Source organism: Amblyraja radiata, chromosome 1 (assembly GCF_010909765.2).
Source record: "Amblyraja radiata isolate CabotCenter1 chromosome 1, sAmbRad1.1.pri, whole genome shotgun sequence".
NCBI lineage: Eukaryota > Metazoa > Chordata > Chondrichthyes > Rajiformes > Rajidae > Amblyraja > Amblyraja radiata.
The window spans coordinates 28,045,783-28,073,388 of NC_045956.1; the positions used below are offsets into that span (position 1 = coordinate 28,045,783).

Consider the following 27,606-nt stretch of genomic DNA (forward strand, 5'->3'; position numbering starts at 1 on the left):
CAACGACCCAAAGCACACAGCCAAGACAACGCAGGAGTGGCTTAGTGACAAGTCTGTGAATGGTTTCTGGCTGGGCCACTCAAGGACAGACTTGAACCCGATCGAACTTTTCTGGAGGGACCTGAAAATAGCTGTGCATCGACGCTCCCCATCCAACCTGACAGGGCTTGAGGATCTACAGAGAAGAATGGGAGAAATTACCCAAATACAGGTGTGCCAAGCTTGTAGCATCGTACCCAAGAAGACTTGAGGCTGTGATCGTTTCCAAAGGTGCCTCAACAATGTACTGCATAAAGGGTCTGAATATTTGTGTAAATGTGATATTTCAGTTATTTCTTTTTAATTACTTTGCAAAAATGTCTGAACACCTGTTTTCACTTTTCTATTGTGGGGTGTTATATGTAGATTGATGATTAAAACAATGAATTTAATCAATTTTTAGAAAATGTAGAAAAAGTGAAGGGGTCGGAATACTTTCTGCATGCAGCGTAGTGGAGCTAATAGGACTTGATATTTCAATCCCTGTAATGTCGGTACTCTTGCTATTTACAGTGGGATTGGAGTGGTGAAAGGTAGGGTAGGTACGTCATCGGGGTCATCAGGTGGGCATCCTCCTTCTTTGAATTCAGCAAATCTGATACTTGATTATTAACATATTGGCTGTGTGAACCAAATGTGCACATTTACAACCTCTCAAAGGAAAAAGTAAAGGAACGTATCCAAGGAACATCAGTTTGTAATGGATATCAAAATAATACTTTCAATGCATAAATATTGTATCATTATTAAATTGTAATTTTGAAATCATGAGTTTCAGTTTAGTTTATTGTCACATGTATCGAGATACAGTGAAAAGCTTTTGTTGCGTGCTAACCAGCAGAAAAACAATACATGATTACAAGCAAGCCATTCACAGATGTTATAAGGGAAAACTTTTAGTGTAAGGTAAAGCCAGCAAGGATAGTCCGAGGGTCATCAAAGAGGTAGATAGTAGTTCAGCATTGCTCTCTGATCATGGTAGGATGATTCAGTTGCCTGATAACAGCTGGGAAGAAACTGTTCCAGAATCTGGAGGTGTGCTTTTTCACACTTCTATACATTTTGCCCGACGGGAGAGGGGAGAAGAGGGAGTGGCCAGTGTGCAACTCGTCCTTGATTATGCTGCTGGCCTTGCCGAGGCAGCGTGAGGTATAAATGGAGTCAATGGAAGGGAGGTTGGTTTGCGTGATGGTCTGGGCTGCGTCCACAATTAGTTGCAATTTCTCGCGGTCTTGGATGGAGCTGTTCCCAAACCAAGCTGTGATGCATCCTGATAAAATGCTTTGTATGGCGCATCTGTAGAAGTTGGTGAGAGTTGTATTCACAACAGAGCCCTGAACATATCGCATCAAATATTCTGGGAGGCAACAATTATGCTGTTGTGACGGTGGAAGGAGAAGAATGTGAAACTAGACTCTGCCTTCTCCCTAGAACCCCCGATGGTCTTACTCATCAAGAACTTTGTCATTTTGTAAATGACTGCTGGTTATCCAGGTGCTCACAATTCACATCGCTAACCTAAATCTGTGTTCTTCTCTGCCACATACTTTCTACTTTGCAGTTAAACTTATGACAGCCTTGGTTGTTCTCCTTCACTCATTGCCTCTGCAATAGAGGTTATCGGCTCTCTCAAATTAGCCCTAAATCCTTCACTTTCATTATTATTGCCACTGTTTTTTTATTCAACCTTCATTCCCTTCTAGATGGAGATTCAACGTACGAGTTAAATGAAGAAGAATTCAACATCTTTATGGATGCCATTGATGTGATGTGCACTGGTTTTCTTGGATCATATGGAAGGAAAAGTGGGAAGACAACACAGATTCCAAGAAGGGAATTCTATAACAAACCGTAGAGTAATTACAGTATGTACTAACAAGGAACTGCAGCTGCTGCTTTACCAAAGAGAGACACAAAATGCTGAGGAAATTCTGCGGGTCAGGCAGCATCTCTGAAGGACATGGATGGGCGATATTTCGGGTCAGGACCGTTCTTCAGTCCGAAGATGGGTCCCGATTTGAAGCATCACCTATCCATGTTCTGCAGAGATGCTGCCTGATCCACTGAGTTACTCCAGAGTTTTGTGTATTTCTCCAGAGAGTTACAGATAGATAGGTGATTTAAATGGTTCAGAGGATAGAAGGTTTGTCTTCACTCTTTGGTTTAAATATAATCCGAATACATTGACTGGCTGCCTGTTACCCAAGGTGACAACCCAGCAGAGTGGGCAGATGTAGATCATTGAGGTACAGTGATGCTAGCTGATCAATCATATGTTTGTTTGCATGACAAATTCTGCCGGTCTTGACTTCTTGGGGTTTCATATAAAATGACCAGGAAACAGCCAAACAAAACATTTCAATCCTATTCAGTAAATAACCTGAAAACCTTCACAAAATAATAGAAGAGAAACTGTGTTTTTCTTCAATATGGGATCTGCGCCATATTTTGTTGCAAACAAGCAATATGACAAATAACTAGCCAAAGTTTCTGCCATTCTCCATATACCAAGAGTCAAGAGAGTTTATTGTCATGTGTCCCAGATAGGACAATGAAATTCTTGCTTGCTGCAGCACAACAGAATATTGTAGCCATAAATACAGATCAGATCAGTGTGTCCATATACCATAGAATATATATATACACACACACACATCAGTAAACAGATAAAGTGCAATAGGTTGTTATAGTTCATAGTTCTGGAACATACGCCACAATAAGAATAAATTCCTATGACTCAACCCTCCTTGCAAACACGGACATGGCTTTCAACATTGAATTCTCATTCTAATATAATTTCTTGTCGTTTTACCTTTTCTTCGGAAGAGATGGTGAGCATATCGCTGGCGATCAGGCCGCATACTTGATCTATACCAAGGTTGAGAAATTCCTCTCCCGACACGACCTCCGAGAAGTGCTGCTCTGTTCAAAAAAACAATGCCAAAAGGAAAAAAAATGTCACTGTTCATGTTATTTTAGTTTTAAAACAATCAGGTGGTATGCAAACTCAGATTATCTCAACAGAACCAAATTCTTCTTAGGACTCCTAAGAAGGGGCAACAAAAAAACAGGGGGGTGGGGTGGGGGGGGGGGGGGGAGGAGGGTAGTCCGTCTCAGCCTCAGTCTCCCTCATGACAGAAGGAGGAGGAGTTGTACAGTTTGATAGCCACAGGGAAGAAGGATCTCCTGTGGTGTTCTGTCCTGCATCTTGGTGGAACCAGTCTGTTGGTGAAGGTGTTCCTCAGGTTGACCAGTGTGTCATGGAGGGGGTGAGCTGTATTGTCCAGGATACTCCCCAGTTTGAGGAGCATCCTCCCCTCCTAGACCACCTCCCATGAATCCAACTCCGCCCCCAGGACGGAGACAGCCTTCCTGATGAGTTTGTCGATCTTATTGGTGTCCGCGGCCTACGCCCTGCTGCCCCAGCACACAGCAGCGAAGACGATGGCACTGGCTACCACCGATTGGTAAAACATCTGCAGCATCTTGACGTTACTTCAAAGAATGCCTGCATAAAAATGTTTTACAATTTGGTTTATACAAATGAAGCGGGGGCCTATACTGTTTATTCCACAAAACAAAAAACAAAGCATTAGATCTTATTTGCACAAGATTTCTAACTGCACACAGCTTTGAACTTCGACTTTCACGAAACAAGACGGGTCTACTTGACGTAGCATTTCCTTCCTCCAACCAATTCAAATATGCTAAAACCTCAGGGATGCACTATGAAGCATTTTGGTCAAAACAGCTTCTTGACAAATTCTATTTATCTCAATTACTTGGAAAAAATATTAATTCAAGAAGAACAATGGAAAGAGAAGCCAAATCAACAGCAACAATTACCATTTACAAATCGATATATCGCAAAAATACTTCAGAGAAGCAAAGACAACAAAAAAAAAAAAGATTTTTGCTGCAATTGATATTGGGATTGATGAAGACAAAACACTTAGTCGAAGGCAAATTAAAAAGGATAAAAAACAGATTTATATTGCAAACAAGAAGAAGCAGACCTTATATTCTGCCTGTATAGTCGACAACACAATGGTACAAATAATGAACTTTCCAATAGACAATAGGTGCAGGAGTAGGCCATTCGGCCCTTCGAGCCAGCACCGCCATTCAATGTGATCATGGCTGATCATCCCCAATCAGTACCCCGTTCCTGCCTTCTCCAATGTTCGGACCCTTCTTGATTCACAAAATCCACAGGATTCTTGATTAGTACAGGTGTCAGAGCTTATGGTTAGAAGGCAGGAGAATGGGGTTAGGATGAAGAGATACATCAGCCAAGATTCAATGGCGAACTAGACTTGAAGGGCCGAACAGCCTAATTCTATTCCTATCGCTGATGACCTTATGACCCCCCACTTTCCAGTGGGTCCCCTTCCCCCACCCCCACCTCTCAATCCTTCCCTGTCCGACCTATTTTTGCCACCTTTCCCCCTTTTACCTCCTGCCCACCACGCATTTTAACTCCCTCCACACCCTGGCCAATGTTCATACCGCTGGAGTGTAAACTACCCAAGCGAAAATTGACTTTGAACATTGAAAATTGAACATTATCCTCCAATTTCAGGTAGTCCCTGCTTTCTCCATCTTTCCCCTCCCCTTCAAAGCTCTCCCACAGCCCACTGTCTCCGCCACTTCCTTTCTTCTTCCCCCCCACATCAGTCTGAAGAAGGGTCTCGACCCGAAACGCCGCCTATTTCCTTCGCTCCATAGATGCTGCCCCACCCGCTGGGTTTCTCCAGCTTTTTTGTCTACCTTCAATTTTGCAGCACCTGCAGTTCCTTCTTAAACATTTTTAGTTTAGTTTAGAGATACAGCAGAGAAACTGGCCCTTCGGCCCACAGGGTCTGCACTGACCAGCGATCCCCGCACATTAACACTATCCTACATCCAGTAGGGACAATTTTTACATTTACCAAGCCAATTAACCTACAAACCTGTACGTCTTTGGATTGTGGGAGAAAACCAAAGATCTTGGAGAAAACCCACACAGGTCATGGGGATAACGTACAAACTCGAAACCACCCATAGTCAGGATTGAACCCGGGTCTCCGGCGCTGCATTCGCTGTAAGGCAGCAACTCTACCGCTGCACCACCACGCTGCCGTGACTGTATGATTCTAGGTTTATCATCACCTTGTACTGCCTCCTTTTACCCTTCAACTTGTCTCCATCCATCGCAGTCCTGCCTCTGCTGCCCAACTCCACCTATCCCCTTGTCCTACCTGGCTCAATATGCCCACCATCCTACACCCTTCCTTGGACATACAGTGCATTGAGAAAGTATTCTGACCCCTTCACTTTTTCCACATTTTGTTACATTACAGTCTTATTCTAAAATTGGTTACAGTTTTATCATCAATCTACGCACAATACCTCATAATATAAAAGCGAAAACAGGTGTTTAGTAATTATTGCAAAATAATTAAAAATAAATAACTGAAATATCACATTTACGTAAGTATTCAGACCCTTTGCTGTGACTCTCAAAATTGAGCTTCGGTGCATCGTGTTTCCATTGATTATCCTTGAGATGTTTCTACAACTTGATAGGAGTCTACAAGCGGTAAATTAAATTGATTGTACATGATTTGGAAAGGAACATACCTGTCTATATAAAGTCCCACCGTTGACAGTGCATGTCAGAGCAAAAAACAAGCCATGAAGATGAAGGAATTGTCTGTAGACCTCCGAGACAGGATTGTGTTGAGACACAGATCTGGGGTAGGGTATAAAACATTTTTTGGAGCATTGCAGGTCCTGAAGAGCACAGTGGCCTCCGTCATTCTTAAATAAAACTTTGAAACCACCAGGACTCTTCATAGAGCCTGGCCAAACTGAGCAATCGGGGGAGACGGGCCTTAGGATAGAGACTTACTAACATATTCAGGGAGGTGACCAAGCCCGATGGTCACTCTGACAGAGCTCCAGAGTTCCTCTGTGGAGATGGGAGAAACTTCCAGAAGGACAACTATATCTGCAGCACTCCACCAATCAGGCCTTTATTGTAGAGTGGCCAGACAGCAGCCACTCCTCAGTTAAAGGCACATGACAGCCCGCTTGGAGTTTGCCAAAAGGCACCTAAACAAAATTCCCTGGCGTGATGAAACCAAGACTGAACTCTTTAGCCTGAATGCCAAGTGTCACGTCTGGAGGAAAACAGGCACCGCTCATCACCTGGCCAATACCATATCTACGGTGAAGCATGGTGGTGGCAGCATCATGCTGTGGGGATGTTTTTCAGCGGTAGGAACTGGGAGACCAGTCAGGATCGAGGTAAAGATGAACGGAGCAAAGTATAGAGAGATCCTTGATGAAAACCTGCTCCAGAGCGTTCAGGACCTCGGACTGGGGCAGACGTTTACCTTCCAACAGGACAATGACCTAAAGCTCACGTCCAAGACAACGCAGGAGTGGCTTTGTGACAAGTCTGTGAATGTCCGTAAGTGGCCTGGCCAGAGCCCGGACTTGAACCCGATCGAACATCTCTGGAGGGACCTGAAAATAGCTGGACATCGACGCTCCCCATCCAACCTGACAGAGCTTGAGAAGATCTGCAGAGAAGAATGGGATAAATTACCCAAATACAGGTGTGCCAAGCTTGTAGCGTGATACCCAAGAAGACTTGAGGTTATAATCACTGCCAAAGGTGCCTCAATAAAGTACTGAGTGAAGGGTCTGAATACTTATGTAAATGTGATATTTCAGTTATTTATTTTTAATTATTTTGCAAAAATTTCTAAACACCTGTTTTCACTTATTTTATTGTGGGCTATTGTGTGTAGATTGCTGATAAAAACAATGAATTTAATCCATTTTAGAATAAGGCTGTAACGTAACAAAATGTGGAAAAAGTGAAGGGGTCTGAATACTTTCTGAATGCACTGTAACCGCTGCAGCACAGTGGCGCAGCGGGAGAGTTGCTGTTTACAGCGCCAGAGTCCCGGGTTAGATCACAACTGCGGGTGCTGCCTGTACGGAGAGTTTGTACGTTCACCTCATGACTGCGTGGGATTCCTCCGGTAGCTCCGGCTTCCTCCCACACTCCAAAGACATACAGGTTTGTAGGCTAATTGGCTTGGTAAAATTGTAAATTGTCCCTACTGTGTGTAGGACAGTGTTAGTGTGCGGGGATCACTGGTCGGTGGGAACTCGGTGGGCTGAAGGGCCATTTTCAGCACTGTACCTCTAAATTAAACTATCCCGAAACCAGTCACCTATATCTCTGGTTTCCCTTATCCCTAACCCGTCTGAAGAAGGGTCTCGACTCGAAACGTTATCCATTCCTTCTCTCCAGAGATGCTGCCCGTCCCGCTGAATTACTCCAGCATTTTGTGTCTATCTTTGGTTTAAACTAAATCAACCATCTTTTGCTTCTATCTCACCATTTTCCCTCTGCTTTCCATACTGGCCGTCTAATTTTCATTGCGAGGTTTTGAATGGATATGCTGCCTGTTTCTATCACCCATAGATGCTGCTTTATACACAAGAGTTCCTCAGCAAATTGTTTACTGCTCCAGATTCCAAAGTCCACAGTCTCATGTGTTCCAAATTGCAGATCTTTGTTCTGTGATGATTATAAACAACCCCGATGGCAGAGTTGAGTTGAGTTGAGTTGAGTTGTGTTTAGAGACTAAACTAAACTCTGCCACCAGAGGAATTAAATTTGGGAATGAACAAGTTCCAACTTAAAGTACAGGTAGCTCTAAAGATTATGCTTCTGGAAGATATACCAGGGGTGCACAAGGCCAGAACAATGGACTAAAGGGCCTGTCCCACTTTCACGACCTAATTCACGACCTCTGCCGAGTTTGCCCTCGACTCATACTCGCAGCATGGTCGTCATGAGGTCGTAGGGGGCCGTGATGCTAGACGTAGGTACTCGTGGCATCAAGTAGGTCGGGGCGTTATTTCCAGCATGATGAAAAATGTCCACGAGTAAAAGAGGTCGCAAAACAAATAGAGGAGAATTTTTAAAAATGGTGCTGTTAATCAGGATCCAATGTAGGTTAGTAGCACGAGATGACAGTCAAGGGAACTTGGCACGTTTTAAACAAAGGCGGCAGAGGACTGCGCGACTTTTAATATCATGGAACGTAGAATGAGATGTGTAGGAAGGAACTGCAGATGTTGGTTTTAACCGAAGATAGACACAAAATGCTGAAGTATCTTGAATGGGTGACGTTTTGGGTCGAGACCCTTCTTCAGACTGAGAGTGGCTGGATAGGAGTGTGTTGGAATATTGAAGCTTGCAGGAAGCACACACAGACAGGAGGGCATCGTGAGCAGATGGGCTGAAGCAGGGCAACATCAGGAGAGGTTACGGATAATCTCAACACAATACAAGGTCCAAAGCTAACCAAGAGGTCACATATGACAACAGGTTTACAAACCACCTGTGTTACTCTTAAACCAGCGCATATGATGAATAACCTTTGCACTGATCTTTTACTATGACATTTGATATTTTTCTTGATGGATCTGATTTGTGTTATTATGCACTGTAGGATTGGTGCTTATTGCCTTACTCTAACACAATTAAATAACACTGCAACTAGGAGACTCATCAATAAAGTCCTCCACAGATTTCTCCAGCATATTGATCTTGCTACCAGACTATCAAATTTGCTTCCTGCGAGAGAAAATAAAATATTTTGGGCCATATAACGACACAGTTGGTACAACCACTGCCACACAGCACCAGAGGCCCATGTTCAATTCTTACCTCTGGTGCTGTCTCAGTAGAAGTTGTATATGCTCCTTGTATTGTTTTTTTTGTCTTGTTTAGTTAAATTTTTGGTTATTAGGTTGTGTTATGTGTGGGGAGGGGCTGAAACAGGGCTTTCTGTCTCTCCCTTCGGGGGAATGCGACTTTTTCTTGTCGTATCCCCCCTTCTCTGCCTCCGTCTGCACTGAGGCCTAAATGCGGAGCTGGCGGCCTCCAACCTGCGACCGACCTCGAGGCTCCGGAGGCAGAGGCAGCCAGGACTTACAACGTGAGGCTGGCCGTCTTCGAGTTGTGGCGGCGTTCGGGCGCTCCAGTGGCAGCGGCACGACTCGGCGCTCCGGTGAGGGCGGCCCGGCGCAGGGCTGAGACGCTCCGGTGGCAGCGGCACGACTCGAGGCTGGGACGGCGCTCCCGTGAGGGTGGCCTGGCACGGGGCTGAGACGCTCCGTTGGCAGCGGCACGACTCGAGGCTGGGACGGCGCTCCCGTGAGGGCGGCCCGGCGCGGGGCTGAGGCGGTGCTCCGGTGGCTGAGGGCTGCCCGGCGCGGGGCTGAGGCGGTGCTCCTGTGAGGGCTGCCCGGCGCGGGGCTGAGGCGATGCTCCGGTGGCTGTGGTGGCCCGGCGCGGGGCTGAGACGGTGCTCCGGTGGCTGTGGTGGCCCGGCGCGGGGCTGAGACGGTGCTCCGGTGGCTGAGGGGCGTTCCGGCGTCGGCAACCTGAATCCGGCGGGTCAGTAGACAACATCGTCGGGAGCTCGCAGGTCACAGGCTGGTGCCTGTTTTCCGGAGCTCCCGCGGCAACAGCTGCGTCCGCTGGACTGGAGGGCGGCAGCTTCGACCACCCCAACCGCGGAGCTTGAACCGGCCCGTTCACGGAGATCGGTGAGCCGCGGGACTGACATACCATCGCCCGGTGGGGTATCACCTCAGCGCAGAGGGAGAAGAGGAGGGAAGAGACAGTAACCCTAAGATTTTTGCCTCCATCACAGTGAGGAGGTGCCTGGTGAACTCACTGTGGTGGATGTTAATTTGTGTTTATTGTGTGTATTGTTGTTTGTTATTACATGTATGGCTGCAGGCAACGACATTTCGTTCAGACCGAAAGGTCTGAATGACAAATAATGGATCTAAGTCTAAGTAACCACAGGGGTCTCCTCCGCAAACGCTCCAGTTTCCTCCCACATCCCACAGGTGTGTGGGCTGACAGATTAACTGGCCACCATAAATTGCCCTGAGTGTGTAAGTGAGTGATAGAATTGGAGGTCGTTGATGAGAACGTGGGGAGAATTAAAAAAAATGGTATTAACGATTAGTGATTCGTGATTAAGAAGGAACTGCAGATGCTGGAAAATCGAAGGTAGACAAAAGTGCTGGAGAAACTCAGCGGGTGCAGCAGCATCTATGGAGCGAAGGAAATGGGCAACGTTTCGGGCCGAAACGTTGCCCATTTCCTTCGCTCCATAGATGCTGCTGCACCCGCTGAGTTTCTCCAGCACTTTTGTCCACCAGTGATTAGTGATTGCTTGGTATGGGCTCTTCAGGACAAAGGCCCCTTTCCTGTGCTGTATCTACAACCATCTGCAACCAGCATTTGGCAAATGTTTACGTCCGAATAATCAAAATGCTAGAAAACCAGCATCAGTTACAAAATTCAGGCTCATAATTTCCGCTGTAGTGCTGTGATGAGCAGGTTGGGGCTGGAGGCCTGTTCTTGTTCATTCCATTAAGTAACACTTGAAGCTCAGTGAAACATTATTCCATAATACAAATAGCATTAATCTACACCCATGGGATCATATACCCACAAGGACTGATCCAGTGGCAGGGTAATGGTTCAAGATCACAACTGAACAAGCAATTGAACAAACAAAGTCAATTGAACAAACCTGTCAATCTCCACTTTAAAATTCCCCAATTACTAGCTCTCAAAAGCCATCTGTGGCAATGAATTCCACAGATTCACCAACCTCGGACTAAAGAAATTCCTCCTCTTCTCCATTCCAATGGTATGTCCTATTATTCTGTCACCTGGTTCTGGACTCTCCCATTACTGGAAACATCCTCTCCACATCCACTCGATCCAAGCCTTTCATTATTCGGTAGGTTTCAATGACATCCCCTCTCATCTAAACTCCAGCAAGTACATGAAATGCGCACTAATACGTTAACCCAATCATTCCCAGGATCATTTTCGTAAACCTCCTCTGGACCCTCTCCAAAGCCAGCACATCCTTCCTCAGATAAGAGGCCCCAAACTGCTCGCAATAACCCAAATGTGGCCTGACCAGCATCTGATAAAGCCTCAGCAGTACATCCTTGCTTTTTATATTCTAGTTCTCACAAAATAAATGCTGACATTGCATTTGCCTTCCACACGACTGACTCCATCTGTAAATTAAGCTTTTGAGAATCCTCCTAAGTCCATTCGCACCTCCGATTTCTGGATCTTATCCCCAGTTAGAAAATAGTTTACACATTTATTCCTTGCACCAATGTGCACGACCATAAAGAGGTCAGTTGGGGGGCACTGCAAGTCGGCTGCCCTGCCAGCAGCATGTTCGTTATTTCGACTTCTTTTTCTTTTTTTGAGTATGTCCAAATTTTTGTTTTTAGTGTCTCTCAGTATGTCTTATGTGGGGGGTGGTGGCAGGGGAAAGGGGAAAACTGTTTTTTCAGTCATTTCCTCGATGGAGGCGACCTTTTTCTATGTCGCTTCTCTGCCTCCCCTCTCGCGGCCTAAAGGGCCTGTCCCACGAGCATGCGACTGCAGCGGCAAGCGCGGCCAAACCGGAAGCGGTTTGGTCACCCATCCAACTCAATCTGAAGTCGAGCTCCTGACCGGAAGTGTCTGCCCGTTTCCTTCCATAGATGCTGCCTGGCTTGTGGAGTTCCGCCAGCTGTTTGCATCTTGCTCCATCTCTGCAGTGACTTTCAGCTTCCCAAGTACCTTCTCCTTGGTACCTTCTCCATCTCTGCAGTGACTTCTCCATCCCATGTCTCCACCTAGTTTTCGTCTCCTTTTGCTCACCTCTCCTATTCCCCTGTTCTCCCCCCGCCCCACCTGGTTCCATCTGCCAGAATCCCCAACCCATCAGGTTCCGCCTAAAATCCTCCAGCCCACCCACCTCCCTGCTTTCCCTTCCCCATATACTTCATACTACTATCTACCGACAACTTCTCTTCTTCCCTCTCAATCATGAGGCAGAGTATCAACATTGGCACATATCCATGTCCTCCACCAATGCTGTTTGATCCCAAGATTCTGTTCTTCTGATGGTGGTGAATCTGTGGAAATCTTTGCCACAGAAGGCTGCGGAGGCCAAGTCAGGGAATATTTTTAAGGCAGAGATAGATAGATTCTTGTTTGGTACGGGTGTCAGGGGATATGGGGAGAAGGCAGGAGAATGGGGTTCGGAGGGAGAGATAGATCAGCCATGATTGAATGGTGAAGTAGACTTGATTGGCCGAATGGCCTAATTCTCCTATCACTTATGACCTTCTCACATTCTGTTCTTCGTTCCATATTCCTGCACCTGATGTCTCTTTAGTCTTCATAATGGTCTCAACTTTTAATTCTCCCCCTTCCTTCATAGACAATGGTAGATTATTCCCCACTCCCATCAAACTAAGCCAGTCTATTTCTCCCCTTCCTCATCTGGAGCAAAGGCCTAATCAGTACACTGACATTTCTGGCCAAATACGTTTAAAAATTCATTGAAAATTAACTTCATCCAATTGCATCAAACCTTAGATAGACGCTAAAATATCAATTAAAATTAAATTAAATTTCTTTATTTATATAGCACATTTTTAGTCAACTTGCATTGACCCCAAAGTGCTTCACATAATTACATCCACACAGACAGGCAAAGGTGGGTGAAGTGTCTTGCCCAAGGACACACACAGGCAAAGGTGGGTGAAGTGTCTTGCCCAAGGACACAACGACAGTATGCACTCCAAGCGGGATTCGAACCAGCTACCTTCCGGTTGCCAGCCGAACACTTAGCCCATTGTGCCATCTGTCGTCATTCAATGATCTTATGAATGGGTAGGAAGAATATTTTACTTAACTATATAGAGCACAAACTAATTCCTCTACCACTTCTTCTCAAAGGGACGATTTTGATGCTTCAGAAGAAAGGTGTCAGATGCACATCTGAATTTTGACATCTCCTGGTCTTCTTCAGAATGATTACATGCAGAGCAAAGCTCGGTCGATATCAAGGTATAAAAGCTCTTCCAGCCAAACAAAGTCTGCAATACATCAGTGTGATCCTTTTTTTTTGCCAACAGTCACATCAGCTGCTTGGAGAAATTCTCAAACTGCCACCTTTAGTTCCTTCACAGACAAATTAATATTTGGATCACCAATTCCCTTATAACAGCAAATGGTAGGTAATTGCTCCCGATGTTGGGGAAGTCCAGGACAAGGGGTCACAGCTTAAGGATAAGGGGGAAATCCTTTAAAACCGAGATGAGAAGAACTTTTTTCACACAGAGAGTGGTGAATCTCTGGAACTCCCTGCCACAGAGGGTAGTCGAGGCCAGTTCATTGGCTATATTTAAGAGGGAGTTAGATGTGGCCCTTGTGGCTAAGGGGATCAGAGGGTATGGAGAGAAGGCAGGTACGGGATACTGAGTTGGATGATCAGCCATGATCATATTGAATGGCGGTGCAGGCTCGAAGGGCCGAATGGCCTACTCCTGCACCTAATTTCTATGTTTCTATGTTTCTATTTACATTTACTGAATAGTTCAATGTTCAGAGTACAAAAATATTGCGATCATATCAGATCAATTTCAAAAACTTCATTTAGTCCCCTATAAACCAATGTTCTAAACCTAGAAGTGTTTTCTGCAGTGGCATACTCAATATAATAACTTTTCCTAACTAGGGAAGGCCAATAAATAATTATGGCATGACATTACCATTTCACAATAAAAAGGTTAAAGCATTTCATCAAAGCTTATTAGCACAAAAACAGATACAATGTAAAGCAGCACAAAAGTTATTTGTATGCACTCATTTCGTCTTAATATTGGTTCTGCAGCCAAAAAATTATTTTAATGAAGCATTGTTTTATTAAAAAAGAAACATCATGAATCAGTATCAATTCGGACAGAGAAATGCTTGCCTCATTAATTCCCTTTCCATCTGTATATACTTAGATTATTTTTATTACTTTCCACATGAATAAATTGAATTGGTCGAAATGGGAAGACTATATAAGAAGCCAAAGATGTGCATCACTAAGATTAGCCAGACAATAACATGAATCTATAAACACCACTGAATGACAAGGCAACCAGCCATACCAAGACCAATGGAGTTGTGGTGTGTGGGGGGTGGTAGCTCAGTAAATAAACCGACTGACTCAAAAAAAACTGAGTGTCATTAATTTATTATGAACTAATTTGCACCGAGCTGACAAATGGAAAACCACACAATACAGCCTTAGAAATGCTTTTCCTACAATATCTGCTGGTTTCCAAGGTGATAGAGAGTGCAGGAAAGGGGAGGGGAGAAAGAAGAGGAATTACATCAATATCCTGCTTAAAAAGATACATTTTCAATATAATTTTGTAATATTTATGAACAAAATACTGCAGCACCGCAATTTTTAAAAATTTGTTTGCTACCTACATTTCTTAAACTATAAGCTATGTGCGGCACGGTGGTGCAGTGGTAGAGTTGCTGCCTTACAGCGCTTGCAGCGCCAGAGACCCGGGATCGATCCCGACCATGGGCGCTGTAAGGAGTTTGTATGGAGTCGGTATGGAGTTTGTACGTTCTCCCCGTGACCGCGTGGGTTTTCTCTGAGATCTTCGGTTTCCTCCCACTCTCCAAAGACGTACTACTGGCTTGTAGGTTAATTGACGTGGTATAAATGTAAATTGTCCCTAGTGTGTGTAGGATAGTGTTCACGTGCGGGGATCGCTGGCTGGTGCGGACTACGTGGGCCGAAGGGCCTGTTTCTGTGCTGTATCTCTAAACCAAACTAAATAAGGTCTTAAAACAGACATTCCACAAAAATAACTCGCCTTCAACTGTAATCTTGAAACACTCATAACAACACAATTGTAGCTTTCCATTCACCGCACACTCATAACTGTACTCACATCTCTGAAAGATATGATCATTCAGTTGCTAGGCAATTTCCTTTGACATATTACCCATTGAAATCTCTCTTCCCAGCCACCAGTTTAGGACACAGTGACTTGTATTAAAGCAAGTACTTTGGTTAGTAAATATCTGTCAGGCAGAAATTACACCTTTAAAACCAAAATAAATTCCCATTCTATGGACTGGGATTTTCGGTTTCTACTTTCGATTTATTCAGTTGACAACTACATTTTGCTCTCCTTCATATTAATATAGATCTGGCAATAGACAATAGGTGCAGGAGCAGGCCATTTGGCCCTTCGAGCCAGCGCCGCCATTCAATGTGATCATGGCTGATCATCCCCAATCAGTACCCCGTTCCTGCCTCCTCCCCATATCGCCTGACTCTATTTTTAAGAGCCCTATCTAGCTCTCTCTTTAAAGCATCCAGAGAACCTGCCTCCACCACCCTCTGAGGCAGAGAATTCCACAGACTCACCACTCTCTGTGGGGGAAAAGTGTTTCCTCGTCTCCATTCTAAATGGCTTACTCCTTATTCTTAAACTGTGGCTTCTGGTTCGGGACTCCCCCAACATCGGGAACATGTTTCCTGCCTCTAGTGTGTCTAAGCCCTTAACAATCTTATATTTTTCAATGAGATGCCCTCTCATCCTTCTAAACTCCAGAGTGTACAAGCCCAGCTGCTCCATTCTCTCAGCATATGACAGTTCTGCCATCCCGGGAATTAATCTTGTAAACCTACGCTGCACTCCCTCAATAGCAAGAATGTCCTTCCTCAAATTAGGGGACCAAAACTGCACACAATACTCCAGGTGTGGTCTCACTAGGGCTCTGTACAACTGCAGAAGGACCTCTTTGCTCCTATATTCGATTTCTTTTGTTATAAAGGCCAACATGCCATTCGCTTTCTTCACTGCCTGTTGTACCTGCATGTATGTACCTGGTCTGCCTGCATGTACCTGGCCTGCCTGCATGTACCTGCCTGCATGTACGTGGCATTACGAGCTTTAAAATCTATTATGTAATATTATTATATAAACTCCCTAAAAGGTACCTGTTACAAGTTAAATTACTTGTCAATTATTGGGGCTAAAAGAAGTCAAACTCTTTAGGTCAGCACTTGCCTGCATACGTGTTGGCTTGATTCAAGAGTTCAGTGCAGGCATGCATATCAGCAAAAGCTCGAATTCCTAAACAATTGGTTGGATGAAGCTGAGACTCCAGGAAATCACAACAGCTCTTTCTAACGTCCTGTAGCTGCAGGAGCCCTGCTGCTGGAAGCAACACCTGTTGAAGAATAGAAGCACATTGACATCTGTTATTAGGCATTCGGGTTCCGGGACAGTTTCGTCCCAGCTATTATCAGGCAACTGAATCATCCAACCATAACCAGAAAGCAGTGCTAAACTTCTACTGTATCTACCTCTTTGGTGACCTTCGGACTATCCTTGACCAGACTTTGCTGGCTTTACCTTGCACTAAACGTTATTCACTTATCATGTATCTATACGCTGTAAATGGATCGATTGTAATCATATATTGTCTTTCTGCTGACTGGTTAGCGCGCAACAAAAGCTTTTCACCGTACCTCAGTACACGTGACAATAAATTAAAATACTGAAATGTTGTGTGCATTTTAAATAACCATAGATTTTGACAGGGAAATATCATATCGTAAGATTGTTAAAACATGAAAAGCACAGTTAAGACCAATACTGTAACAAGCTTCTTTTACGGCTTTATATATTAGGGGGAAATTGGAGAGGTTCTCTTGAAATTAGCGAACTGTTTTTGAAAGTCTCACTAGAAATTGGCATTATTAACATGGAGTGAATAATAAATGATATTCAACCTGCCATGTCCAGCAAATGTGTGACAATTGATGAGCTTGAAGAGTTTTAATACACATGGGTTAGTGGCATTACAGAATTTGACCTAGTCCTAACCAAATTCATCCACCTCTTTGGTGTTGCACAACATTCTCCAAGTCATTGGTGAGTCATCCACCCAAATATTTATGACCACAGACCTTGCACTTAACATCTGCAAGGCAAAAAGCTCTTCCAGCAATTTGCCCTCGTGGCCTAGATCTGATTTCTGGCAATGAACATTCCTGACAATTTCCAGAAAGAAAGACTACCTCATATCTCAGCCGCTCAGCTAAAGGAAACATTAATACACCGAGTGCCGTCTTTGCTCTCGGTTGAAGAAGTGTTCAAAGGTCAAAGATAGACACAAAATGCTGGAGTAACTCAGTGGAACAGGCAGCATCTCTGGGGAGAAGCAATGGGTGATGTTTCGGGTCGAGACCCTTCTTCAGACTTCAAGGATGAAGATGTTGAACAGAACGCATGCTTCTGAGATCAGGATTACCTACAATAGGCACTGCAAGGCACTTGAATGATACTGCAAAAATCATCAAATTTAGCAAAGGCGATAAGCAAGCTAATAGAAATGTCCTCTCCCAGGACAATATACCCACTACCAAGGCCCAAATTACATTCAGTCAATTGCATTTGGCAGGCAAATACCAAACTCATCAAACAGGAAAGCTATTCTAAGCTTTATAACTATAAGTGATTACCAGGCAGAGAGAAAAAGATTCAGAAGATAACAAAAAGCTGGAGTGACTCAGTGGGTCAGATCTTTAGAGAAAAGGAATAGATGACATTTTGGGTCGAGACCCTTCTTCAGACTTCAAAAAGGACAGTCTAAAAGATTCAACTATGCTCAAAATCGCTATGAAAAACAATTAGCATCCCAACTAATTATTTGCTGCATGACTGTTTAAAGTGGAGGAAAAGCACTCGGAATACGTTGAGATTCACGGGTCGATGCATCACAAGCACACAGCTGTTGTGTATTTATGGTGGAAAGGACACCACCTCACCATATGCCCCTCCCGAGTAGCGTCCTCATATCACCTTCATCAGTCATCTTGGCACTCTCAGAACCAGACAGGACACCAGTCAGGCTCGATTCCAAGGGGCTGTCTAAAAGCAATTCAATAGCAAAGCAAGAAACAAGGAACACTCATCAAATGACATTTTATATTTGCATCACTATGGCTCACCGTTACAAGTAGTACAATGGTTAAGCATTATACTTCACATTCAGCAAGAGAAGATGAGTGTATCCTGGCATCATGAACATTATGGGTGGAAGGGCCTGTTCTTGTGTTGCACTGTCCAATGTTCTATGTACAACAAACATAAATGCAATTCTTAGACGCTACTGGTAACAAATCCAGGTTCTTAAACCCATTGCAGAAGCCATCAGCATGGGGATCAGCAGCTGCAGGCGAGCACGGCCCCACCACCCAGATGATCACCTTCGTGAAGGCCGGAGTGCAGCTGCCAAGAACCACAGCAGCCAGGAATCCGTCAGGAATCCTGGCAACTGCGCAGGGCCGGCAGCTTTCTGTAGACCTGGTGAAACAGCTGAAGTTCCCACAGCACATTGCCACCACCACCCGGAGGCCAGACATCCTCCTGGTCTCAGAGGCAACCAAAAACATTGTCTTGTTGGAACTGACAGTGCCGTGGGAGGACCGTCTGGAAGAGGCCCACGAGAGGAAGATGACCATGTATGAAGAGCTGGTCATAGACTGCCGTAAGCAGGGCTAGAAGGCAATGTGTATGCCCATCGCGGTTGGCTGCAGAGGTTTTGCAGGGCAATCGCACTACAAAGCCTTGAGTGCACTGGGCATCAACGGAATGGAGAGGAGAAGAGCCATCAAGAACGCCACAGAGGCAGCGGAGAAGGCCTCGAGATGGCTCTGGATCAGGAGAGGAGGTCCATGGGGAGGTGCACATGCCACCTGAACACAAGTCGTGGTCTGATCAACTACGGCTGGGTCGCCTGGGTGAGGGTGTCTGATGTTGAAAGACCCGAAACACCCAATTACCCCAGGTTACATCACTGGTGACGTGTTCAGGAGCATCAAGAGATGTATTTTTTATCAAGTAGTCCGGCTAGAACTTGTGACAGTACAATAATTCCTGCAACTCCAATCAAGGGAGAAGAAACAAAGAATAAAGTCCCAAATATAAGAACAGTCATGTCATGGTGGCATGTTTCCAAGTCACAACAGGCCAATTTAAAAAAAACTAAATTCTGCAGGTGGTGTGACTTATGGGCATGTCCCACTTAGGCGATTTTTCAGCGGACTGCCAGGCGACTGTCAAGTTGCCGGCAGTCGCCTGAAAAACCGGCAACAGGAATGGTGACTGTCAGAGTGGAACGCACATACACATTGCTTCCTTCACCTGCCCGTTATGCAGGCGGTGGGGCAGAGCAAGCGGTGGAAGCGCTGTCTAAAAAATTCACGGTGCAAAGCCAAGGTGAAATAGACACACACAGCGATGAACAGGAAGGTTGGCGGTGTAAAAAGACGGCTAAAACACAGTGTACAGTAAGTCCTTTAAAGGAGGGGGGGGGGGGGGGGAAGAAGGAGTGGAGACTATTTTTAAGAAGCCAGTGATACACAGCTCGCCGGATAATGAGCATTACCGGTCGGTTATCCTTGGTTCTGAAAACCACTGCTTACCTTTTTTTCCCCCAATGAGCCAATGAAACACACCGGTCAGCACCGGCTACAACCTCCGAGAACCTTCGACCTCCTGGCAACCCACTAGGACTTCCTGGCGACCCACCTACGGCTCGAGAATTCTCACTACTCTCCATGGCGGCTTCATTCTAGTCAGCGCTAATTTTTCAACATGTTAAAAAATTCTCGGCAACCATATTGAGGGCGTGCCTATTTCCCAGAATGCGGGAACTCCTTGTCTTTTTAAACAAGACCACTTTTTCGGCAATTTCACAGGGATAATCCCTGAAAAATCTGATATTGTCCCCGGAGAATGTAAGATTCACACCGTGAGGAATCATCGTCAATATATTTTACAGTGTGGAGATGTCGAGAAATTTCACTATTATCTGTCTTGGTGGAGCATTTGGTCCTCTTTGGAAACGTCCTACCCGATGAGCCACATCTATCCTCGGGTTTTCCGGCAGATTAAAACATTCTTTAAGTAAGTCGGTAACGAAATCACGTGTTTGAGTTCCACGCTCTCGTCCCTCCTGTACTCCAACAATTCTTAAATTCTGCCTTCTTGACCTCGCTTCCAAGTCCTGACATTTATCAGTCATTTTAATCAGTTGCTCCTGATCAGATTCTTGTTCTTTTTTTAGACTCGTTATTTCCTGAGCCATCTCATTCATTACAGTCTCCATATCTTCCATCAACTTATCAGACTTTTTCATATCCTCAAACATCTTCTCAAATTTCTTATTATAATCTTTTTCCATTCTGGCAAATTCTTCCATTGTCTTTTTATCAAGATCCTTAAACTGCTGCTTCAAAGAGATGTACAGAGAGATTCATCCATGGCTGATCCATCTTTCCCTCTCAACCCCATTCCCCTGCCTTATCCCCATAACTCCCGATGCCTGTACTAATCAAGAGTCTATCAATCTCCGCCTTAAAATATCCATTACCTTGGCCTCCACAGCCTTCTGTGGCAATGAATTCCATAGATTCACGACACTCTGGCTAAAGAAATGCCTCCTCATCTCCTCTCTAAAGGTACAACCTTTTATTCTGAGGCGTTGGCCTCTGGCCCTGAACTCTCCCACCAATGGAAATATCCTCTTCACACCCAAACTATCCAGGCCTTTCACTATTAGGTAAGTTTCAACAAGGTCCCTCCTCATCATTCTAAACTCCAGCGAGCACAGCCCCAATGCCGACAAACACTCGTATGTGAAGCTAACAATTTCAGGGATCATTCTTGTAAACCTCACCTGGACCCCTTCATGAAAATTACGTTTACATTAGCACATAGTTTCAAAAGTGCAATAAGCAAATCGTTCAAATAGTGAGAGGAGTGAATTAAGACTGACAATGCGAGAGATAATCAGCCAGTCTGTTTCTGTGGAGAGAGATGCAAACATTCATGTTTCAGGTTCATGATCTGTCAGCAGAAATTCAAAGCTCATCCTTTCACATATGCACTGCTAGGCCTGGTGAGTATTTCAAGCATTTTCCGTTTTTATTCCAGATTTCCAGCATCCACAGTTCCTTGCTTTTCAATGAAAGGTGGTGGGTTACTGACAGTACAGATCTGATATAGGACAAACTATGATGAACTCATTGTGATTTCACACTTGCTTGCAGCTCAGGTAGCACAAGGATGAACAGAGTTTTCCTTCCACTGCTCTGGAAGAGGTCAGCTCCAATGCATATTAAATAAATGCTAGAATACAAAAACAGGGATGTAATGCTGAGGCTCTATAAGGTGCTGATCAGGCCATATTTGGAGAAGTGTGAGCAATTTTGGGCACCATATCTGAGGAAGGATGTGCTGGCTCTGGAGAGGGTCCACAGGAAGTTTACGAGAATGATCCCAGGAATCAGTAGATTAACATATGATGAGCGTTTGACGGCACTGGGCCTGTACTCGCTGGAGTTTAGAAGGATGAGGGGGTACCTCATTGAAACTTACCAAATAGTGAAAGGCTTGGATAGAGTGGATAATAATAATGGATGGGATTTATATAGCGCCTTTCTAATACTCAAGGCGCTTTACATCGCATTATTCATTCACTCCTCAGTCACACTCGGTGGTGGTAAGCTACTTCTGTAGCCACAGCTGCCCTGGGGCAGACTGACGGAAGCGTGGCTGCCAATCTGCGCCTACGGCCCCTCCGACCACCACCAATCACTCACACACATTCACACACAGGCAAAGGTGGGTGAAGTGTCTTGCCCAAGGACACAACGACAGTATGCACTCCAAGCGGGATTCGAACCGGCTACCTTCCGGTTGCCAGCCGAACACTTAGCCCATTGCGCCAAGAAGATGTTTCCACTGGTGGGAGAGTCTGGGACCAGAGGCCACAGCCTCAGAAATAAAGGGCGTTCCTTTAGGAAGGAGATGTGGAGGAATTTCTTTAGTCCAAGGGTGGTGAATCTGTGAATTCTTTGCCACAGAAGGCTGTGGAGACCAAGTCTGTGGATATTTTTAAGACAGTGATAGATAGATTCTTGATTAGTACAGGCGTCAGAGGGTATGGGGAGAAGGCAGAAAAATGGGGTTAGGAGGGAGAGATAGATCAGCCATGATTGAATGGAGGAGTAGACTTGATGGGCCGAATGGCCTAATTCTGCTCCTTTCACATGACCTTAAGTCCTTATCTGGAAACTAATCTACCGGGAAGTGTAACCACCAACCTCCACTCAGCAGGTGCACAGGCAAAAACAATTAAGTTTATCAAACGGTCAGAAATAGAAGTAGCACGTGTTGGCCAAATGAGTCCTTGAACCAGCTGTGCTATTCAACAAGATAATTGGTGACCTGATCTTTGACTTCATTTTTGTCTCTGATCCCCTGTAGTTTTCATTTGCCCTGTCAACCAGAATCTATCACAGGTTTGAATATTTTTAACGTTGCACTATCCAAACTTGTCTGGGTTTGAGAATTCAATCTTCAAAGCTACCCATCAACACCTTAGTATTAAATAGTCAATCCCTTGCATTGAAATAGGCAAAACATCCACCAGCAAGTTCCCCAATATCTTTTGTTTCAATAAAAATCCATTCTAATTCTTCTAAACTCCACAGAGGAAAGTCCATTCTGCTTAACCTTTCCTCATAAGACAACTCCTGCATTTAAGGAATCGATCTCGTGGCTGTCATAATGTCATCTCTAAAATTGGCATATCCTTTCTTAAATAAGAACAAAACTGCATGCGGGCGGCACTGTGGCGCGGCGGTGGAGTTGCTGCTTTACAGCGCTTGCAGCGTCGGACACCCGGGTTCGATCCCAACTACGGATGCTGTCTGTACAGAGTTTGTACATTCTCCCCGTGATCACGTGAGTTTTCTCCGAGATTTTAGGTTTCCTCCCACACTCCAAAGACGTACAGGTTTGTAGATTAATTGGTTTGGTATATGTGTAAATTGTCCCTAACGTGTGTTGGATAGCGTTAATATGCGGGGATCGCTCATCGGTGTGGACTTGACGGGCCGAAGGGCCTGTTTCCGCGCTGTATCTCTAAACTAGACGTTACCGTAAAATGCTCTCCAGCCGCTGTCAATAACCTGGGATAAATCCCATTGGTATTTTTCATTCATAACATTAACCAAAAATTTGTTTTTAAAAAATAGTAGCAATACATGGAACATTAACCTTGGTATTTCAATATTCATTCATCTGAAATTAAATACTCTTTATACGAAAGATCTGATTTGACCGACTAATGATTAGTAACCTCGATATACAGTGCTAGAATTGGATCTTTAGAACAACGAAGTACTGTACCAGCTGTCAGAAGCTACACTACCAAGATACTTTGTGTGTAGGAATGAACTGCAGATGCTGGTTTAAATCGAAGGAAGACACAAAATGCTGAAGTAACTCAGCATCTCTGGAGAGAAGGAATGGGTGACGTTTCGGGTCAAGACCCTTCTTCAGACCTGGTCTCGACCCGAAACGTCACCCGTTCCTTCTCTCCAGAGATGCTGCCTGTCCGTTGAATTACTCCAGCACTTTGTGTCTACCTACAAAGATACTTAGTTTGTATTAAATGTTTAAGAAGGAATTGCAGATGCTGAAAAAATCTAAAGTAGACAAAAAAAATGCTGGAGAAACTCTATGGAGAAAAGGAGTATGTAACGTTTCGGGTCGAGACTTTATTAAAAGGCAGGCACACTTGGTTCATTAGGAAAGCAACATTTAAAATTCCGATTTACAACAGTTGCTGAGGAGAAAAATCGAAAATGCAGGTGACAAGACATTTGTGGAGAGAAAACAAAGTCACGTGATGTTTCTTCTACATGGCCATTCACAACCTTTTGTGGTGATTTCAAGTCAGCGGAAAGGCTCAAAGCCTCTCTGGGACTGTGTTTATCAGCAACTTGGCAGAACACAGTGACACAGATCCTTTTGCCAAACGGCAAGGCAACCACCACATTCAAACTCTTGTTTTCCTCTCAATACACATCTGCAGTACGCTGGTCTCATTGTTATGCATCCTTTAATCTCAAATCCAAAAGGACAGGTGTTCTTTTCTTCATGTACTTTTTGCATTTCCTCCCCGTCCATTATACAAATCCTTACCCCCAACTGCGTTCCGGTTATACTCACAGATTTACTAACGAACAAAGCCACAGGGAAAGAATTGGATTCCCCCCGCGCACCCACCTAAATAAAACCTGCAAAGAATGGTGCATTCTTCTTCACCATTGATGACCCAGGCATGAAAAAAGTAACACGCTACAATGTTCTCTTCACTGCCAGCAACACAGACAAAATGGTAAATCATATGCTTACAACTACTTTGAAAATCAATAGAGACCTCTACTTCCTGAGAAGATTACGGAGAGTCGGATTGTCAAGGAAGACTCTCTCTAACTTCTACAGGTGCACAGTCGAGAGCATGCTGACCGGTTGCATCGTGGCTTGGTTTGGCAATTTGAGCGCCCTGGAGAGGAAAAGACTACAAAAAGTAGTAAACACTGCCCAGTCCATCATCGGCTCTGACCTTCCTTCCATCGAGGGGATTTATCGCAGTCGCTGCCTCAAAAAGGCTGGCAGTATCATCAAAGACTCACACCATCCTGGCCACACACTCATCTCCCTGCTACCTTCAGGTAGAAGGTACAGGAGCCTGAAGACTGCAACAACCAGGTTCAGGAATAGCTACTTCCCCTCAGCCATCAGGCTATTAAACCTGGCTCGGACAAAACTCTGATTATTAGCAACCACTTTCTGTTATTTGCACTACCAGTTTATTTATTCATGTGTGTATATATTTATATCATGGTATATGGACACATTTATCTGTTTTGTAGTAAATGCCTACTATTTTCTGTGTGCTTAAGCAAGGCAAGAATTTCATTGTCCTATACAGGGACACATGACAATAAACTCACTTGAACTTGAACAAAATAAGTCGTTAGACATCAATGTGCTTTTCATATACACCATACAACAATTGGATAAAAGTAACACTCGGAAATGCTGACCAACTAAGGGATTCCCATTACAATCTCAGTTTATGCTGAAGCAATTGACAATCACAGGGGGGGTTCTCAAGCAGAGAAAATTCGACCATTTTGACTATGTCCATAGGATGTACATATACCTGGAATCCACACAAGATTGATAGAGGAACTGAGATCAGCGTACGGTCATCTAAACTAGCTCACAAATGAAAAGCTGCTGAGCCCATTGGCACTAAACGAAAGGGAATATTAGGACATAAGGAGAAGATTTAGGCCATTCGGACCATCAAGTCTACTCCGCCATTCAATCATGGCTGATCTCCCTCTCCCTCCTAACCCCATTCTCATGCCTTCTTCCCATAACTGCTGAAATCTATACTGATCAAGAATCTTAAAAATATCCACTGACTTGGCCTCTACAGCCTTCTGTGGCACTTCTTAATTCTGAGGCTATGAACTTTAGTTCTAGACTCTCCCTCCAGTGGAAACATCCTCCCCACACCCACTCCATCCAAGCCTTTCACTATTCTGTTTGTTTCAATGAGTGCCAACAAACGCTCATCATAGGTTAACCCACTCATTCCTGAATCATTCTTGTAAACCTCCTCTGGACCCTCTCCAGAGCCAGCACATCCTTCCTCAGATATGGTGCCCAAAATTGCTCACAATATTCCAAATGCAGCCTAACCAGAGCCTTATAGAGCCTCAACATTACATCCCTGTTTTTGTAAACAAGCCCTCTTGAAATAAATGCTAGCATTGAGTTTGCTTTCTTTACTACCGATTCGACTTGCAGCTTGACTTTTTTGGGAATCTTGCACCAGCACTCCCGTCCCTAAATATTCATTTATATATTCATAAATATTCAATTACATAACATAATATTTCCCAATTCGATCGGAATTCAGTGTTTGACCTTCCAAGGGAAGAAGTAACATTTTTCATGGAGAGATTCAACAGCTCATTAACAGACAATTAATTCCTAAATCTGTTACAATTGCTATACAGGTGCACAACCTTTTATCCGAAAGCCTTGGGACCAGACACTTTTCGTAATTCAGAATTTGTCGGTCTTCGGAATGGAATTTTTTTAGCGTAGATTTTAATGGCTGGCTCAGTGGTAGAGTGCTCGGCACATATCCGCAGGGTCGCGAGTTTGCGCCTTGATCCCGGCAGTTACTCGGTCGCGAGTTTGAGTCTTCAATGTCGTTTTTTCTTGCAGAATAAATGTCTGTATGAAATGCAGTGTGTTGAATGAATTCCTGAATTTGTAAATGTGACCGCAGCATTGAATCACCTCTCGCACTCATGTCACCCTAGCGGGGCTACATGCCCTTAGGTCGCGAGTTTGCGCCTCGATCCTGGCAGTTACTCGGTCGCGAGTTTGTGTCTTCAATGTAGTTTTTTCTTGCAGAATAAATGTTTGTATGAAATGCAGTGTAGGAGAGGTGTACTGACTGTGTGAGCAGAACTTTGGAAGTGATTGCCCACCAGTCTAAAAAGCCGCTGTGTCTCCCTGTCCCTGGGATAGCAGGCGGCGATCAAACAGCACAATACCCCCCTCCCCCTCCAACTCCAGAGGAATCCGCTCCCCGATGGGCCGCTACGGCGACATGTGGCAGTTTGCCCACAGCCCGAGCTGCGCCCCCTCATCCGCAACCCCAAGAACAAGACGTACCTTGCACACCATCAGCTTCTGCCCCTACGTGTTCCTCTGGAATTGGAGCGGGGCTGGGCTGGAGTTGCTGCTGGCTGTGGGTGTCTGGGATCTCCGTGCTTGCAGTGGGCCTGGGGGTCGGTGTCCCGTTGGTCCTGACGTCTCCGGCCACCCCCCTGGACTGGATCTGAGACTGGGAACTGTACCGCCCTTGCCCCCTCCCTCTGCAACTGCAAACAACCCCACTCTCCTGCAAGGGCGGTACAGTTCCCGGAGGATGGCAGGTGGCCGGAGACGTCAGGACCAACAGGAACCCGCTCCCCGATGGGCCCCTACGACGCCCCGAGCTGCGCCCCGTCATCCGCAACCCAGGTTCCTCTGTAGTTGGAACCAAAGATCTTTGGTTGGAACGGGGCTGGGCTGCTGCTGGCTGTGGGTCTCTGGGATCTCCGTGCTTGCAGTGGGCCTGGGGGTCGGTGTCCCGATGAGGGGGCGCAGCTCGGGGAACGGCTTCTGGTGGTCCTGACGTCTCCGGCCAGTTTGCAGTTTTCCTCTGTAGTTGGAGCGGGGCTGGGCTGGGCTGCTGTTGGCTGTGGGTCTCTGGGATCTCCGTGCTTGCGCTTGAAAACGTTCACCGAGGGCGGCCCGCAGAGGTGACAGCGGAACCTCCGGTCGGTCCTCGAAGAAAGGGGAACTAAATCCCCATTCATAAAAGAGAAGGTGAGGGTATATTGCGCGGGAAGGTTAATAATTGACAATGTGCTGCTGCCTGCCTGCTGAGTTAAAAAGTTCCCACGGTAGACTCACGATACACAGTGTATCGTGAGTCTACCGTGGGAACTTTTTAACTCAGCGGGCAGGCAGCAGCATATTGTCAATGATTAACCTTCCCGCGCAATATACCCTCACCTTCTCTTTTATGAATGGGGATTTAGTTCCCCTTTCTTTGAGGACCGACCGGAGGTTCCGCTGTCACCTCTGCGGGCCGCCCTCGGTGAACGTTTTCAAGGACCTTTCTTCAAGGACCGAAAAAAT

General features: G+C 45.1%; 1 protein-coding gene across 2 annotated transcripts in view; it reads right to left on the reverse strand.

Annotated features, from left to right (window-relative positions):
* klhl2 (kelch like family member 2) overlaps nt 1–27,606 on the reverse strand; it is a 134,649-nt gene that overhangs the window by 58,982 nt on the left and 48,061 nt on the right. For both annotated transcript variants that reach the window (XM_033019091.1, XM_033019100.1), the window contains exons 5-6: nt 16,030–16,192; nt 2,852–2,961 (exon numbers count right to left, since the gene is read on the reverse strand). In XM_033019091.1, coding sequence (XP_032874982.1) covers nt 2,852–2,961; nt 16,030–16,192 — 273 coding nt within the window. The remainder of the gene's footprint in view (nt 1–2,851; nt 2,962–16,029; nt 16,193–27,606) is intronic.